At 32.2% G+C, this 19,731-nt stretch overlaps 1 protein-coding gene across 1 annotated transcript in view; it reads right to left on the reverse strand.

Moving 5' to 3' along the window:
* The window catches only part of LOC145266457 (uncharacterized), a 100,201-nt gene that overhangs the window by 18,715 nt on the left and 61,755 nt on the right, over nucleotides 1–19,731 (reverse strand). The window contains exons 7-11 of the mRNA XM_080122136.1: nucleotides 17,557–17,693; nucleotides 16,080–16,276; nucleotides 11,873–12,019; nucleotides 6,205–6,381; nucleotides 3,392–3,709 (exon numbers count right to left, since the gene is read on the reverse strand). Of these exons, the coding sequence (XP_079978262.1) occupies nucleotides 3,392–3,709; nucleotides 6,205–6,381; nucleotides 11,873–12,019; nucleotides 16,080–16,276; nucleotides 17,557–17,693 (976 nt within the window). The remainder of the gene's footprint in view (nucleotides 1–3,391; nucleotides 3,710–6,204; nucleotides 6,382–11,872; nucleotides 12,020–16,079; nucleotides 16,277–17,556; nucleotides 17,694–19,731) is intronic.

The raw sequence follows: 19,731 nt of genomic DNA on the forward strand, positions 1-19,731 counted from the left end.
CTTGTCAGTGATGAAAAATGGGTTCTGTCACGACTGACTTAAATATAGATTCAGGCTTGTTCATTGTCGGAGGTCCTAGTAAGCTAAATCTGTCGAACAGAAAAATATTTTGCAAAAACAATTAGAAAATTTAAAATTGCATTAAAAAATTAGAAAAATAAACAACACAATTTTTACTGTAATTGAACTTGTTCAATATTAATTTAAACAACAACAAACAAAAAAAAAACAATTAAAAACTTGTATGTCCATGCGCTAGAAGTAAATATTTCGTTGTTTCATGGATTCAAAAGACAAAAATTCGTTCATTATTTACTTAAAAAAATTGCAGTAAAAAAACGAAGAAAAGGAACACAATTCGATTTTTACGGAAACTGAACTTCAAAATAAATAAATAAACGTCAAAATAAATAAATAAAGTATGTTTTAAGCAGAAGACAATCAAATACTGCAAAACCTTAATCATAAATTAAAGCAATAAACAATTATTATAAAAGCAAATTAAAACCAAACGATTAATAGTTTTAAAACTCAAAACGAATCATAAATAATGGAACAATTAACCTTACTCAGTGTCAATAGATTTATATGAATTTAATTGCATTCAAATATTTAAAATGACTTATCTTGTACTAAAAATAGGAATGACAAGATTAATTTTAATATATAAATTATATTTTTCCATATTCTCATCAAAATCTGTAGAGTACGTGATTTGTACTGAAACTGAACTTATCTAAAATGAAACTTATTAATTAAAAAATAGAAAAACAAGAAGGGAAAAGTTGCGCGTTGTTTCTTTCGAAACAATATTCTGTAAATAAATATTTTCTTGTTTCATGGACTTAAAAGACTTTAATTCATTTATTATTTACTTTAAAAATGCATAAAAAGATTCGATTTATACTGAAACTGAACTTTATTCAATGTAAATTTAAACAAAAAACAAAAACAAGATATACGTATGTAAAATTACATATATTACTACATAATTCGGTATAATATAGGAGACAATCAAATATTGCAAAAACTAAATTATGAATTTAGGAAATCAACAAAAAATAATTAAATAAACAAATTACCACTCGAGTTATCACGGATACTATACAGCAACTTCGTTGGAATACTCTGTCCCATCCACCTTATTTACCTGACCTTGCGCCATTCGATTACTACCGCTTCCACTATTCTCGACATCTGGGCAAATCGAACACACACACATCCAACTATCACACACACACACACACACACACACACACACACACACACACACACACACACACACACACATTCTTAATTAAACTCAACAAAATAAACAGAATGTTTTCAAATTGGTAGTTTTTTTCTTTTATTCGGGTTCTCATCCATAAGTTGGTTGTGAGAGAGAAAGAGAGAAAACCTCAGTTTGTTTCAACTACTAATTTTAAGACTAAATTAATTCTGAGTCACGTTTTTTATATGGTTATGCATGCAATCAGATCAACCAATGATTGACTGCCCCATCGTCACGTGATCTCAAACTCCACACATTAGAAAAATATACCCCCCAACAATAACACTATTCATATGGATAAAAAAAATGTGTAAAAGTCAACATCACGCGTATAAGTATTGTAAATTTTCCGGTTTGCTCTTCGATTGATGCTATAATTATAATTGTTGCTCCCCAGAAGCATCACTGGCGAAAGAAAACTATCCCTAATTATCATTTTGATAGTGCTTTCTACTTAACATTATCACATGTAAAATAAACAAATAAATAGCGTATATTTAATTAAGGTACACAGGTTTGTGGGGCAACGGATAAAAGTGTTAATTAACAATTAGTTCTAAGTGATAGTTTTCTAGAGATTAAAGTTCCAGTATTTACTACAGGTGATAGTACCTAAGTATAATAAATTAACAATTCTACCCGAATGTGGCCGAAAGGACGAGGACAATCTAAAGACTTGATATTGAACATCGATGACGCCATTCAGTATCTGGTTGTCTCTACTTACTATCGTGCCCATGTTTCTAAGTCATCTGGCCTTTGACCTCTTGAGACATTTTCCACCATTGAATACAAGCGGGCACATACACCCTAAAGTAAATTCGTTGCCTTGTTTCGGATAGTGTGTTTTTGACGATAGTGACGTCTTCGAAAATTGCCAGTAACAGCGATAACAATTAATATCCATTGACGAATGAAAAAGATGAATAAAACATGAATTATTTAGATTATTTCGTCTATTCGGGTTAATGTCATCTTGAGTGTTATTTGCGCAACGTTTTTTGTTTTTTTTTTTTTTTTTTCAGATGCATCTTGTTGAACTCGTGAATCTTTATGTCAAATCTGCACGGAATTTCAAACGGAACCCTTTATGTAATCCACGCAGTAGATAGAGTATTTTATGAAATTCACTTGAAAAAGTTTTACTTCTGGAGATTGAAGATTAAAGCCTTAGTGCGATGACCCCAAAATATAATTGCGAATTATTTAAGACTTTTATTCCGTCATGGTTGACGGAATGAGAGCGTTAGACCCTAATAAAAATCCAAAGAATACGGAGTATCATTTGAATTCTCATCTGAAAAAGTCAGAAGCGTAAAACATGAATGTTACAAATGGATCAAGAGCTAACTCAACAATTTTGGAATGAAATCAGGAAAACATGAATAAACGAACAAAATATTTTGATATCAACAATTTCACAAAAATGTAAAACATACTTTGAAAGAGCAAAGTTTATTGATAAGTTTTAAAGTTCTTGGTTAAGTAGACAAAAACATCAGGTCGATTTAAAGTTCCGTTTCGCTCGCACGTATGTGTCTACGTCTATATGGGAGTTTACCTTCTGGGTAGCTTTGTTCATTGAAGAAATAGCAGCAGGCTTAAAAGAATTTCACCGTGGCGCATTTCAATCTTCTAGGACGGCCGTTGTTGATACTTGAGGAGCGTCGTGTCGCAGGTGTCTTTCTCGGAAGAACTTTGAATTCAGTTTACTAAGTCTCTGTCCTATTGCCTTGGTTAATTTCACGCAGAATTATTACGTTTTTTGCTTGAAATGATTTTTATTGTTTGGAAAATATCTTGAGTTCACACTTTTTTTTTTAATAAAAACTGACGATGAAGAGATTGAATCTCAACAAAGCAGAGAAAGAAAAATGATTTAAAGCTTTTTCGCATTTGTTCAAATAACTTTGTAAAAATTCGACGCTATTAAAAATGCCATGAAAAACATGAAAAGGAAAGAAAAAGAGTTAAACCGAAACCGAAAAGAATAGCATATGTTACCACAGAATAATCCACTTCAATATAATACAGCTGTTATTAGGTGGGACATGAGAATGCATGAAGTGAAGCGTTACGTTTGTTACATAATATAATAGTTATACATGTTAAACTTACTTTCGTAACAATTGATACGTCATTTCCTGTGTAAGCCGACCACTGTTTGCCTCATCAATTTCATAAAACGCCTCTTCGACCTTTCGATATTTCTGGTTTATAAGAGATCGAATGATCATGTACAGCTGTTGTTGGGAGCGTCGGGCCGGAGACATTTTCACGTTGCAATCATTGTTGGGGCTTGTATTTTCTTTGTTGGTACGAATTTCTGGACTCTCGGATCTTTTTGGAGAAAGCGAAGGAGAAACTTGCGTCTTAGTATCTTTGGTTATGACAGAACCATTCATCTTCTCTTTGAATAAACTTGGTTCTGGACAACTGTAGAATAAAAAGACACCATATTAATTAAATATCTGGTTTTAAATCTCCAAAAATAATGTCTGTAAAAAGTTAATGCTAACATTGATTTAAAAATGTTATTTATTCTTTAATATAAAAAAGTAATACACACACACGCGCACGCGCACACACACACATACTTCTTATGAAGAAGATTTGCTAAAGAAAACATTTTCATTCTTATTGTGTTTGTTTAACCTTTACACATTAATAGGGTACAAAATGTGATAAGTTAGTCATGATCGATTTTCCCAATACTTACTTGACCATGGAACTAATGCTTAAAATACTGCTTAACTGTTGTAGTTAAAATGAAACTCCGCTATCTTTTGCACACTAAAATGGCCGTGTGTAACCCTGCTACTAATACACGTGATGAAAAAACGGTAAAGATGCAGGTATTGAAGAAGAACATAACATTTTATTAATAATTTGTCTATACAAACTATTAAAAAAATGTCATATAAAACATGTATATGTGGACTAAGTGTACATTTCTGTAATACTGTGTTTGTTGTGTTACATATTAGGGGCCCTACGTAAGTGGCAATTAAGTTAGCTAGTGCGAATTTTAACAAAGGTCACATTATAGTACATGATAATCCATGATAATCTGTTAAGCAGAATCATTCTCAGGATTGAATAGAAAATGGATGATGTAAAGTTGAGACAGAGGGCAACAGGTCAAATGGAGCAGACAAAACAAAGTTAAACGATGGCGGATGGTGTCATGTTTTCGAGCTGAGAGAAATAAACATTTCAGTGGGTTAGAAAGTAAAGCTAAGAAATAAACAATTAGTTAAGAAAAAACATAAATCTCTCCCTAGTTCATTTTCTTCCAAAAATACTTGCAGAAAACTCAACGAATGTCTCCTCCTTCTTCATGAAAAAATGGCGACGATGAAAAGAAGTGGATACGCCCGATAAGCACGTATCATCACTCAGTATCATTTTGCGACCGCAGTTGAGATGGTTGAGTTCGATAAACTCCATCATCTTTTAATATGGCTGGTAATATGTGTGCACACCGCCACTACATGCATTGGAAACAGGAGGACTGACTTGATATTTCACCTATATACAGCCTATTGGTAGTCTCAAATGGGTCACCCATCTGGTACGGGCCAGTTTCAGCTTTACTTAATTTCGGTGATCTGGCGAGAATCAATGTTAACGTGATTGTGCCATATAAACACCCCCAGCGAATGCATAAAAACTTTATTTTGTTATTGAAAATGTTACAGTTGAGTCTTACGCAATAATCGCTGAGAAAAGTAAGTCTCGGGCAGTATAAAACTGTACATTGTAAATTTATTATAAAGGCTACATCCAGCATTAAACTACCCAAAATATAACGTAAAATAAGAAGAAAAATTAGTGGCAAAAGAAGTGAATAGGTTGTTGTTGTTGTTGTTGTCGTCGTCGTCGTCGTCGTCGTCGTCGTCGTCGTCAGAAGGTTTGAAAGATAAGCTTAAAAAATCATTGACTATAAAGTACATTAGACAGAGAAAAATTATATATTAAAGTATAATACAGATTATGTCTTGCAAACTCCGTGCGTTTGCAGCTAAATTAAAAGACTAACTTATGTAATATTTTCAATAACAGAATCCAAAGTTCGTTATACATACGTAGGTCCTTTATATGTGTAGAGTATTCATATATGATCTCTTTCTTCATTTCTTTTATAGTCGACACAAGGAGACGTTCGCTGAAAGTTTTCATAAGTGGTTTTATTTGGAGCGATTTGACTCTGGAGAGAGAGAGAGAGAGGACTATTGTTCTGTTAACTTCTTAACTTACTGAAATGAGTGACGCACCCGGACAGATATGTCGATGTAAGATTCCACTTAAATTATTCTACATTATTAACGATGTCTCATTGGAACGACTTTTACGGAGAGACTGATTTGGAAACCTTTGTTCATCTCAATTCAAAAACATGACGTCATTCATCATATCACTCTGTTTTGTTTACGGGGTTCGACTTGCTGCTTCCTGACTCAACTTTACGTCATTCATTTCTGGGAACGATTCTGTCTTGCAGATCTAAGTTATTACCATATACTCGGTGTGATCTTTATCAAAATTCACATTAGCTAACTTAATCACAATTAACGTAGGGTCCCTAATATGTAATACTTACCTAATATTGTGAAAGATGGTTCCTTTAAAACTTGGACAGGACGGCATGGCAGAAAGTGTCTAATTTATACGAAAACTATTTCAGAAATATGAAAAGAAAAGACTTTTCGTCTTTGTTTCACCAAAATTAAATGTCAGGTGATTGGCCAATCAAAATGGAGCTGTTGTAGAAGATTGTAAATTAAATCGATTGAAAAGAATAATGCTTTAGTAACACGTATCAATGATCAATATATGTCGTAAATTACTGACGCCACATATTTATTCACACAATAGACAAGGGTAGGTAATCTGTTATATAATCCTTTTTTTATAAAGGTTCTACTCACCGTGTATCAAACTGTTTCATGAGGTCCACATATTTAACGTCGCCGTTTTTGTCGAGAGGCAAATTCTCCATCAATCGATTGAATCCATTGTCAGAGAAATCAAAACCATATTGCTCTTTTAGAATTTTTCGGAACGTTCCTGCTGGTACAGAACCTTTCTCTAAAACATCACAAGACCTACAGAAAATGACACAAGTGAAATTTTTGTAAATAATTTAATTCAAATTCATTTTAAATGTTTCATATACGCATATGTTTTTTAGCAAGACATGTAGAATAAGAAAGTTCAATATCTTATTCGTTGATAAGCTAGAGCCATCACGTTTCTATATTATTAAACACCGATAGTTTATTGATATAGAAATGCATTGAAATAATTCTTAATAAATTAATTGTTTATTAAAAAGTCGTTTATACTCATGGTCCATTCCAACAAACGAAAGTATTAAAATAGCAAATCATCAGAGTAGAGACATGTAACAGTCACCATCAACAAAAAGTTTCAGCATCAAAATATTTTGGCCTGACTGTGATTAAAATAAGGGGAGTCTGGAAACTGAATCAGTGAAAGACCTGCTAAGATTGTCAGTCTGTCGAATTGTGTCCGATTGCTTAGCCGTTCAAACCGAAAAGAAAATGAATCCGGTTCAATATTAGCTACGTGGGGTGTAATTATATACTTTTGATTTCTGGAAATAGAAGAATGCATCTTTCGTTTCTCAGTGTAAGTCGTTGCTATTGTTCACGGGAGATAAGTTTATGATTCATGGAACAACATGGTCATTTAGCATCCTGTCTCTCTGTCTGTTTGTGATTGAAACCTTTTATGTTTTAATTTGTATATAAAAAAGTCTCATTCAAACATTTATTTCAACTTTATTGGCCATCTTCGTGTAACCTGATAATAGACAAGGTGTTTTTAATAAGATAAAAGGATAAATTCACGAGTGTGGGTGAGGAAAAAGGTTTGAGAATCCATGATACGTAGAATTGATATCCTGTTTGTAGAGAACGAAGAAAAGTTCATATAATTATTTTTTGGAAGTTAGCCTACGTGTCGAATGGTATTGAGATTAACCCACGTGCAGCAAGTCGTATTTTGGATAGTGAAATCTTCATGTCGACGCCGATAATCAGTGGCTAAGGGTGGATTTGGTTTGTGTCTCAGGAAAGAAGTTTAGTGGCGGAATGAGTGACTTGCATTGGTTACACAGTATGGGCTTTCTCGCGGCTAGAGAGAATAACGTCGATTCACTTCCTTAAATAGTCTTTGAGAATAACTGCTCTGTTTGCATAAGAGACTGTTTCAGTGTGGTTGAATTAGAATTAAATTACTTTTTGCTCCAATCAGCGCGAGGCTTACAAGTAGATGTTTCATTAATGGCAGTTGATATTGCTGCTGTTGTTGTTGACCATCATTCATCAATTTCGTATGAATCAGGTGATTATTGTTGGCATTTGTTTCCCCCGATATCTTTATAGTTAGAATTATTTATATAAAGACAACTACTTACGAGTTGGACTATGTGAAGGTTGCCAAGAGTGTTTCAAAATGTAATTCAATGCAGTTTGCAGTTTTTGGTTTCACACAATTTTAAATGTATGCACTTGATCTTTTTATACAAACTGGATTCGACTTGACACACCCAGGTGGTCAGTTCACCACTTAACCACCACCATCTTTCTGGTGCTGCTGCTGCTTGTTGTTGTTGTTGTTGTTGTTGTTCTTGTAGTCATGACTACTGCTGCTACAAACACATATTATAAGTAATTTTTTCATTCTTTTCAATTTTATTTTTCAAGCCATTTATTATAAATAATAATGGTTTGCCAAAATTTATTGTATTTTTATCAGAAATACATTTTTTATTCATTTTTGTTTTTTCGTTAGATCTTTTCAGAAATGCCATTGGCACATATTTTTATACTACATGACGCGCGTATAAAAAGTTATATGCAAATTTGAACGTGTTTGGCACTGGGGAATTTTATGTAAAACAGGCAGGGCTAGTCGACATCATCCAGGATTTTTATTTCCATAAATTACGTTGATTACCGAAAAAAAAAAAAGTAGAAATAAACAATCTGCTTAAAAAAAGAAAAAGAGTAAAAGTAAGTATAAGGTTCAAACTCGCAAACTCAGTAACCGACTGACCCACGGGGCAAATATGAAATGGCGCTACCCTTAAGTACGAAACGGCGATATTGTCAAATGCAAACTGGCGATATTGTTAAGTACGAAATGGTGATATTATATTATTGATATCCATCAATTAAACTGTATTTTGTATCTTATTTACTTATTTACTCCCACTTTTTAGATTTATCCAAATGGAACGGAAGAAGACTCTTTTTCACCAGTCAATATCGAAAAAATGCTATTAAATTAATACATTTTTTTATTGATGACTAATAATAAAATATTGATAAGGATGAAATATAAAAATCGATTAAATCAATTGAAAAGAATAATGCTTTAGTAACACGTATCAATGACCAATATGTGTCGTAAATTACTGACGCCACATATTTTTTTATGTAGATTGGAGTGAAAAACTATTAACCATAAAATGAAAAATCAACTCATCATAATTTAAGGTATGACAATCCACTGTTCTTTACTTTCAATATAATTTAAAGTTTTTGTTTTAGTGATATTATATTTATAGGATGAAAATTTGATTTTTTATGCAAAACAAAATTTAAAGAATTTAAAAGAAATAAAAACGAAAAGGTAAACATAATAATCGAAAATATAACAATAATAATAATAATAATAATAAAAAAATAATAAAAATATAATAATAATAATAATAATAATAATAACAATAATATAATAATAATAATAATAATAAAAATAATAATAATAATAATAATAAAAATAATAATAATAATAATAAAAATAATAATAATAATAATAATAATAATATAATAATAATAATAATAATAATAAAAATAATAATAATAATAATAATATAATAATAATAATAATAATAATAATATAATAATAATAATAAAAATAATAATAATAATAAAAATAATAATAAAAATAATAATAATAATAAAAATAATAATAATAATAATAATAAAAATAATAATAATAATAATAATAATAATAAAAAAAATAATAATAATAATAATAATAAAAAATAATAATAATAATAAAAATAATAATAATAATAATAATAATAATAATAATAATAATAATAAAAATAATAATAATAATAATAATAATAATAATAATAATAATAATAATAAAAATAATAATAATAATAAAAATAATAATAAAAATAATAAAAATAATAAAAATAATAATAATAATAATATAGTCATACCGTAATGGACATGTTCAAATGTGAATTAAATATTATTTGGGGACAAATAATACATGGCAAATCGACTTTGTCTAAAATTGCGTTTCGTTTTACACATTGACGCAATGTAGAAAATTGAAATATCGTTTGTAATATACAGTGCCGTCAAAAAGAAAGCCGCACTTGTAATTTGTTTTAAAAAACTGCAAATTTAAGCTAAATTTGATGTAACTGTTTTAACAACCTGTACCTCATTTGATTCGCCTTTTATTCCTCTATAATTTTACCTGTTCATATTTGACTTTTAATTGAAATATTCTAGTGTTCACGTCAATAAAAAATAACTTCAAATTGAAGAGACAAAAAGAAAGTCCGCAGCAACAAATTCGTATAAAATCAGCTTAAATTATTGCCCCTAAATCAGTTTTAAATATCCACCAACAGGCAACAAAGCATCTATAATTGTAATTGTTGTTGTTTCAGGTTATACAACGTAACCTTTTGTCCATACGCCACGACTTTCTCTTAGTAATCGTCAGGAAATCATTAGACTCCACCTTCCTGGTTTATCCAATCGAGAAATCGGCCGCAGATTGAAATATGATGAGAAAACGGCACGAAAGACTGTGTAAAAGCACCAAAACGCAGGTAGTGTTCGGGATGCCCCTAAATCTGGTCGCACTAGAGCTACTTCTAACAGGGAAGACAATACTATCAAGATCCGCAGCATAAAAAACAGATTTGAAACGGCTCCCCAAATGCAACAAAAGTGCAATCTTGTTAAAAAGTGCCTTCTTTCTACTGTCAAAAGCAGGTTAAAGGAATTTTATTTACGAGGATATGTTGCAAGACGCAAGCCAATGATTTCTGTGAAGAACAGAAAGCGCCGTATGGACTTCGTCAGATGCAATGAAAATCATGACTCTTCATATTAGTCAAAAGTGCTTTTTAGCGACGAAAGCAAGTTCAATAGGCTAGGCAGTGATGGTAAGGACTACGTCGGAGGAAAGACGAAGAATTTAATCCTAGGTGCTCAGTTTCAACGCTGCAAGGTGGTGGAGGTTCAATTTTGGTGTGGGACATTATTAGTACCAATGGTCCAGGACCTATTGTTCATTTGCAAGGTCGAATTAATTCGAGCAAGTACATTAATATGTTGACTGGACATTTTCTACACTACTTTGGTCTGAATTTAGATGATAATCCCATAGTCATGCAGGATAATGCTCCCATTCACACAGCTGGCAATGTCAAGAGGTTTCTGGAAGAGCATGATATTCCGGTTTGGATTGGCCTGCACAATCTCCGGACCCCAATCCTATCGAAAACGTATGGCATTACATCAAGCAACAGCTACGCAATGATAAAATTTCAAATTAAAGAAAAGTGGAATGCCCTCTCCTCGGAGTATTGCTGCAGTCTAGTTCAAGGAATTCCCCAAAGATTGCACGCTGTCAAATTGCAGAAGGGCTATGCTACTAAATATTAACTAGTTCATTGTGTTCCTGTTATATTTGTGTTGCATTAATATCCTAAACTTACATTTAAATAACAATTTTCCATTCTAAGGACATTTTTTGCCTCCTCAATTTGAAATTTTTTTTAAATTGACGTGAACACTAGGATATTTCAATCAAAAGTCAAATATGAACTGGTAAAATTACAGATGAATAAAAGGCCAATCAAATGATAGTTTGTTTAAACAGTTACATCAAATTTAGCTTAAATTTGAAGTTTTTGAAAAAATTACAAGTGCGGACTTTCTTTTTGCCGCATGTATATATATATATATATATATATATATATATATATATATATATATATATATATATATATATATTAATGTTGTATAGATATATTTGTAAGTTATGAAAATTTTCCTCGTTTCATCCTCGTAAAGACTAATTAGGTTAATCCATGAAATTGATGTTACCACATAGATGTGGTATTAAATTTTCTAGTTGACAATCAGATTCCTTGCTAACCCCGCTTCCGTTTTCAACAGGCAGTGGTCGGGCTTTTATCAGACAAATGTTCAGTTGACTTGGATTTCACCTATCTCTTTGTTTATTTTCGGAGAGGAATGGGTCATTCTTCTTTGTGTATTAAAAGGTGACATTATTTTAATCTGAGTGTTCTTAGATACGTTTGCTCATATTTTTGTTTATATTCTAGGTGTTATGTTGGTTATGTATCAGATAAAATGTATTTTCTATTTAAACAAGACCGTCTTTTCTTTTTATTTCGTCGGTTACGTCGAAACATCGATCATATCTGAAATACAAATATAGAGATGAAAATCCGATATGAACTCGGATAAATAAATGGATAAAGAAAGAGAAAGAAATTCTTACTTTAAAATACCCAGCAGTAACAAGAAATCTTTCTGAAAAAGATGGACCAGTCGGGTCTCAGCGAGACTCAGCGATGTTATTGGTCTGTTTGGACGCCTAGGGCTCTCGTTATTTTCCTTGTCAGTCATGTGGGGGTCCTTATGAAATCTTTCCAAATAAAAAATATGATATGATGATAACAGCAATATATTTGTGAGAAACATTTTCATTAAAATGATGCCCATGTTTTGCGCAGACAAATACTATATTAAATGAACGGATGGTAATTACCCATGAGGTTGGCACATAATACAGACAAAAAAAGAAAAAAACGAGATTCAAACAGCACTTGGTACATTTTTCCAGGCCCCAACATTACACAGGGTTTCATATAACTTAGAGCCAATCATCAGATGTTCCTCTGAAGGATAATTTTCTGTTTTGTGTTTACTAATATATCAACGATTATCAAGACCTAAATGCCACTCAAGGATAAAGATTATTGAAGTTGTCAAATTGTCTTGTTGAATCGTTCACTTAAAACTCAAATTCTGATAATTTTACCTATTACTTTAAATCTTGTTCATTGCGATGGACAGCACCTTGCCCTTACGACATCTAGGCAAGAAAAGGTCTAAAAAAAGAGACTCTAACTTAATAGGTTAAACACTGTCTACCAAACTTCATTGTCCCATCACCGCAATGTTGCATTCCTGTTTCTCTTCTACAGTTTAATAGATGTTGGGGTTCTTTAAAGTACAGGATAGCAAATTTTTCATGAAGACATAATCTACATGGGTCGTCAGAAATAGGTAGAATTAGCAAAACAATACTTTCTAGAGTAAACAAACAAATCAAACAAGACCTAGAATTAAACCAGTGGGCAAATACTACCGAAGCAATCACCTGGTTTAAAAATATAGAAAACAAAGATAAATGTACGTTTATACAGTTTGACATCATAGACTTTTATCCCTCGATATCTGAAGAACTTTTCAACATTGCCCTAGAATTTGCCGAGGCATACGCTGATATATCCTCGGAAGAAATCAACATCATTAAAAAATGTAGAAAATCAGTTCTAATAAATAACAATAACCAATGGATAAAAACTAAAATTAAAAATTCGTTTGATTTGGCGATGGGTGCCAGGGATTCTGCAGAGACATCAGATCTTGTGGGATTATTCATTCTATATACCCTCACAAGCATACTTGATACTACAGATATCGGCCTATATAGAGATGACGGACTAGCTATAATAAAAAAAAACTCCAACAAAGTCAAGGGAGATAACTTTAAGAAAATCATACACAAGGAAATGAAAAAATTAGGCCTAAAAGCAGACGTATCAGCTAACATAAAAATAACAAACTTCCTGGACGCCACGTTAAATTTAGATAAAAACACATACGAACCCTACTTAAAAGATAACGCTACTCTAATATACGTAAACCCTCAGTCCAATCACCCACCATCAATTATAAAACAGATTCCTAACTCAATCGTAAGTAGACTCAGTAATAACTCAAGCGATGAAAATGCATTTAACAGGTCAACCAATATCTACGAAACAGCCCTAAAAATAGTGGATAAAAAAATATCGATATCAAATATAAGCAACAAAACACCAATAACTATGATAAAATTAAAAATAGAAGAAAAAGAACTATAATTTGGTATACGGCCCCATACAATCAAATGTTAAAAACAAAACTTTGCAAGAAATTTCTAGATCTTATTGAAAAACACTTTCCCGCAACCAACCCTTACACAAAATCTTCAATAAAAATACCTTAAAGTTATCCTACAGTTGTTGCGAAAATTTAGAGATGATAATTAAAGCTTGTTGGGAAAATTTAGAGATGATAATTAAAGCACATAATAACAAAATATTGAATAAAAACAATGTAAACAACAACAAAATAAACAATAAAAAGTAGACACCATGACAAAAATAAAACTATCACTAGCAGAAATAATAATAATAATAATAATAATAATAATAATAATAATAATAATAATAATAATAATAAACCAACCCCGGACAAGAACAATCATACTATAAATAAAAATACTAATAACGAACAAGATAAATGCAACTGTAGACACCGCACACTTTGCCCAGTTCAATATAAATGTCTAACCAAAAGCGTAGTTTATCAGGCAACAATATTTGCGAAAGAAAATCCGAATAACAAGAAATATTACGTAGGTATGACTTCCTTAGATTTCAAAACCCGATGCTATGATCATAAAAGTACATTCAATAATAAAAAACACCGTATAAAAACAACACTAGCGAATAAATACTGGGAACTCAAAGAAAGCGGACATTCGCCGGTAGTCGAATGGAAAATAATAAGACAAGCTACCACGTGTAGGGACCTAGACGACCCATATAGATTATGCCTTCATGAAAAATTTTCTATCCTGTACTTTAAAGAACCCCAACATCTATTAAACTGCAGAAGCGAAATAGCAAATAACTGTGTTCACAAGATAAAATTTACTCTAGCTAACAAAAACAATAGAAAATAAACAAATAAATAAATTAAATAAATATGCATATACATAAACGATCACACATATATGTATGTATATATATATGTATATATATGTGCATATATGTATGTACACATATATATATTCATATATAAACTAACAAAAAAAACACTAACCTAGTTTTAAAACAGATCCTTTGTCCGATAAATGCATGCCTATTGGCTGATAGGTAGGACACGGTGGATACTAGAAAGCTGATTGGCTAACTAAAATCTCAATAGAAGAGGAGCATATAAAAACGATAAACAACCACAGAATTCGCGCATAAGCCTGAAGAGTCCTAGAGTGGATAAAACGCGGAATATTCAGTGTAGCTTAATCGCCATATATATTTTATAAATTACTAACTAGCTCTACCTACGTATTGAGCACTTTTGAAGTAAATACTTAAAGTTTACGTATAAATCTATACTTTCGTATATTAATTTTATGTGAGTAAATTGAGTATATATATATATATATATATATATATATATATATATATATATATATATAACAGGGCAGATTTATTCAACATAATGACATTAAAAATATAATATGAAAACGCTATCTGACTGGTTTCGATAAAATTCAAATCTAGTAGGTGATGCCCTTTTCTCTTCTCTGCAACCACTTTCCCACAGAAGAGACATCGCGAGCCTGTCTCTGCTCTATCGCTATTTTCATGGCTCGACTGAACTCCAATCTGTGCTTCCCCCTTGCCAAACATTCACAAAAACTACCCGACTAGCTACAACCACTATATATGATTTTCTCCACACTGTATTTGTGCCCAAATCTAAATGCAGATACCATGAACAAAGTTTCTTTCCCAGAACTTCCCGCCTTTGGAACATTGTTCTGCTGACATGCTTCCCGGTTGAATACAACACGGTAGCTTTCAAATCTAATGTGAACAAGTCCCTGTTAAGCCGTCCCCTATAAATAAAAAAAACCTACCCAATTCACACCATAACTGATTACTATACCATCACTCTTATTCTTCAGGCCTTGGTAAGTTGTGACTCCAAGTAAAAAAAACCTCGTTAAACAGGGCTAAATTGACGTTAAATTACGATTATAAAATTAGAAAATGGAAATAAAGCGGAGTAAAAATTGAATCCGAAAAGATTTATTTTACAAAGAGAAGATCTCAAAGACTTAATATAGATGATTTGCAAAATTTTCAAATGAGAAAACGAATGATAACTTCTTAGAATGCAGAACAAGTCTGGAGACACAAACTTGGAGTCACAAACACAGTTACTTATAAGGTGTTCATAGATGGCTGAACCATAATTATGATTCAAAACAACTGATAGTAAATAATTTGTATGTGGAATCTTGGATGGAATGTATTGTGTGGCGCGGGAGTTCCATCTTTGTGACGTCCGCCAAATGTAGTACAAACTGCAACTACGTTTAAATCAATAAACAATAGATGGTGTAAGAGGGACATTTTTTTTTCGGATCTAATGTGGTTTCTATTTGAGTCTTTTTCTGTCTTCCTCCTTTTTGTCTTCTGCCATATTTTTATTTTCATATTTTTTTAATGGCAATTTAACCTCAATTTAGCTCTGTTGAGTGAAGTATGAAACCGGTCAACTGGAGTTTTCATATTTTACTTTTTAATGTCATTATGTTGAATAAATTTGCTCTGTATATAGCTATTAGAATAGTATACCTATGTTTTGTGTTCGCCAGAACTTGATGAGTCATGCCTGCTTCACTTCGATCTTGGAATCGATGGAGGAAATCTCGATACGGAACTCCTTCTGGTCGTGGTTTAACCCCACACCGAGAAAGGAATGCACGAAGAAGGGGTTTCTCAAGATGCAAACCAAAAAGCGATAGAACTTCTAAAAAGTGGTCAAAGGTCACCTAGGAAAATAGATAAATGCAAAGAAGAAGATAATCGACATTGCTTGATTACAACATTGGGGATAAAAATGGATATTTGCCAATATTAAAAACATAAATCTACTACTACCACCACCACCACCACCACCACCACCACCAATACTACTACTACTACTACTACTACTACTACTACTATTGAAGCAACTACTACTACTACTACTACTACTACTAATATTGTATTGTATTAGTCTGCCTGTTTTTCAATTCATCTATGTACTAGAAAAGATGTGATCCGTTGGGCCACCCAATTGAGTTCGGTTAGATTGTTTGAAGAAAGAAAAGTGAGTTTTTAAAGCAAATATAAAAATATAAAGACAAAATCCAATTATTGCTACTGTCTTTATTTCTTCGCTTTGTTGAGATTCGCTTTCTTCAAGTCAGTTTTCATAAAAACGCGTAAATACAAAATATTTTCCAACCAATGAAAATCGCTTAAAAACCAAAAAGCAACAATTGTGTGTGAAACGAATCAAGCCTGTAAGATAGTGGCTTGGTAAATTGAAATCAGAGTTCTTCGGGGGTCATCTATGATGCGACGCGTCTCGACATCCAACATTATCACCCTAGAAAAATGGTATGCTTCACGCTGAAATTCTTTTAAGCCTGCTGCTATTTCTTCAGTTTACTTAGCCACCAAGGAGGTAAACTCACACGAACGTTGAAATGAACTTTCTGACGAGTTAGTCTACTTTTTATCCAAGAACTTTAAAACTTCTCAACAAACTTTATTTTTTTTCAAAGTATATTTTACATTTCTGTAAAATTGTTCATATAAATATATTTTGTTTGTTAATTCATAATTTCTCATTTCATTCCCGAAATGCCATTGTTGAGTTGCTGTTTTTGTCTGTTTTTCATTCGCTAATTTAACTACATGTATATTTATTGTGAGCGCAGTTCTTGGCACTTTTTCACCAAAATACACCACCTGTAGCCAGGAGCGGTGCTACATAGGTATCTCTGCATCAAACAACCGGATGTTTATGCTTCCAATCAAGCAGGTGTCTCTGCCTCAATCAGCAGAATGTTATTTCTTCTATTATTATGTCTGGTACTTCATATTCGTTATTCAACACTATGTAAAACCCAGTTCTAGTGATCTCAGGGCTGGCTACCAATCTGCAACTAAAGCAAACAGTTATGGACCGTTCGTTGTGATCTACTCCGACCAGACGCTTACCGGTGATGACAAATCGAATTCAAATTTTCGAATAAACATTGTGACGTAAACTTCGACTTACCAATTCTTTATGTTCTGATTCTCGATTTTCAAATTCCTGTTTCATGTTCTTGAATCCCTCTCGGAATTTCATTTTTAGCCATTTTTCGATATTCGTTGCTTTTTTGTGTTTCGCCATTATCTTCCGTGGCGAATAAACTAAACATTCAAATAAAATTTTTACAAAAATAAAACGAAATGTGAAGAAATACGAACATATAACTCATGCAAATCTAAAATATGGCACATCACACCAAGGCCCAAATCTATTAGAGTAAAATAGCAAATATATCTTACCTCCAGTCTAGGTCGAATGGATGGTATCAAAAAAAAAAAAAAAAAAAAAAAAAAAACGAATACATACTACTTATCACGAAGGAGAGGTAATGATTGGGAGGATAGATACTGACGAATGAACATATATTAAACTAACCCCCACAAAGAAAGAGGAAACACCTGAGAGGATGATCTCATCAAAACAGAACTAAACTACTACACCCTTAAAAAGAGAAGGTAACACGTAGAAGAATGGTATCATGACAAAACAGGTACTACACTAACCCCATCGTCATCATCATCATCATCATCATCATCATCATCATCATCATCAATTTAACGTCTGTTTCACATGCTACCTTGTGTTTGACGTCTTTACGAAATTGACTTCCAAAGAAACCGATTTCTGGTCAGATTTTTGTGCATTCCTCTTTTTCTTAGATCACATTTCTATCATTCCCTTGCCTTCGATTATGAACTGAACCTGATACTTCAACTGTTCTGCATCTACTAACACAAACTCTCAATCATTTTTCAGCATAACCATACAATTGAAGTCTATACACATCTCCCTATATTGTCCATATCTAATTTTTCACTAAAGTCATCAAAACGAAACCTGTTTTTAAGAGTTACATCCCAACATTTTCATATCATTTCACTCCATGCAACACATATCCTCAAACCTCACTGGCCAGGTTTCACTTCCATCCGTCATCATACTGCATACACATTTCTGATAAATTATTTCTTGGTCGACAAGGGTAACACTCTGTAGAAACTCCTTTAATTTACTCCATCCACTCCTAATTTTTGCAATCATAAAAAGGAGGTAATTCCTGGGAGAATGATATTATAACATTATTTACTGCTCCCACCTATTCGCTTCACCCGCTGATATAGCCGAAAGAAGCTGAAATGTTGTAAAACTCTCTGAATTAGTGTCGTACATATCGTTAAATTTCAAATTAAAATGGGATATACATATTTGAAGGGGCCATATAGAGGTGTAGGCACATAGTAACGTAGAGATTTGAGGTAACTTACATAATCTCTCCTGGAGAAATTCATACATATGTTATAAATGTCATCATATGGGTGCACTTTCATTGTTTTGCTCGATACATATAATAATATACTTTTAGATTTTATGTAGATTCTCTAAATTTTTTCTATAGGGAACACATAAAGCTCCAATAGACACGGACATAAAGTTTTATATACATAGAAGCTAAATACTAAAATTTTCGTTAACATCAAATAATTTATGGAGATTAGAAAATAGACTGAGGATTTACTTTCGACAGCTTTCGTGACACTCGCTTCCATTATTTTGTCTTTTATTCCTCACATTCTATGAGCGACGTTTCTGACAAAAAAGGAAGAATTATTTTTTTCTAGGTTGGAATAAGAACATTGTTGACTAGTTTCTAACCTTGAAGTGCTTTTTTTTTTTAGTTCCTTACATCAAGTGGCTTCATGCCATGTCATAAAATAATTCTCAGATTTTTTTGTGGATTGCTTTTCAATCAGTATTAATCCACAGGTTTCCATTTTTTTTTTTTTTTGTTAAAAAACTGCTTGAATTTTGATTGCCTATTATATTTAATATTTTTCTTCTTTCTGTTTTCTTTTTCATTTTTCTTTCTCGTCTGAACGGCTGTCATTTTCAGCTTGTCAGTTTTTAATCGGAAACACAAAAGATCAAAGACAATTGCGCCTTTTCACCCAAGCGAATGCATTAAAGATATTGATGTCTGGCTGCGTGCATTTTTTCCGCAACACATGTAACAACTTGAAATGTAAAACATTACCTCCATAAGTAAAAGGTCAGATTGGAACATTATCCAGTTCGTGAGACGAATCTAGTCCACGCGATGTAGTAGTAGTAGTAGTAGTAGTAGTAGCAATAATAATAATA

This window comes from Euprymna scolopes, chromosome 41, assembly GCF_053919585.1.
Source record: "Euprymna scolopes isolate OS-2025 chromosome 41, ASM5391958v1, whole genome shotgun sequence".
Lineage (NCBI taxonomy): Eukaryota > Metazoa > Mollusca > Cephalopoda > Sepiida > Sepiolidae > Euprymna > Euprymna scolopes.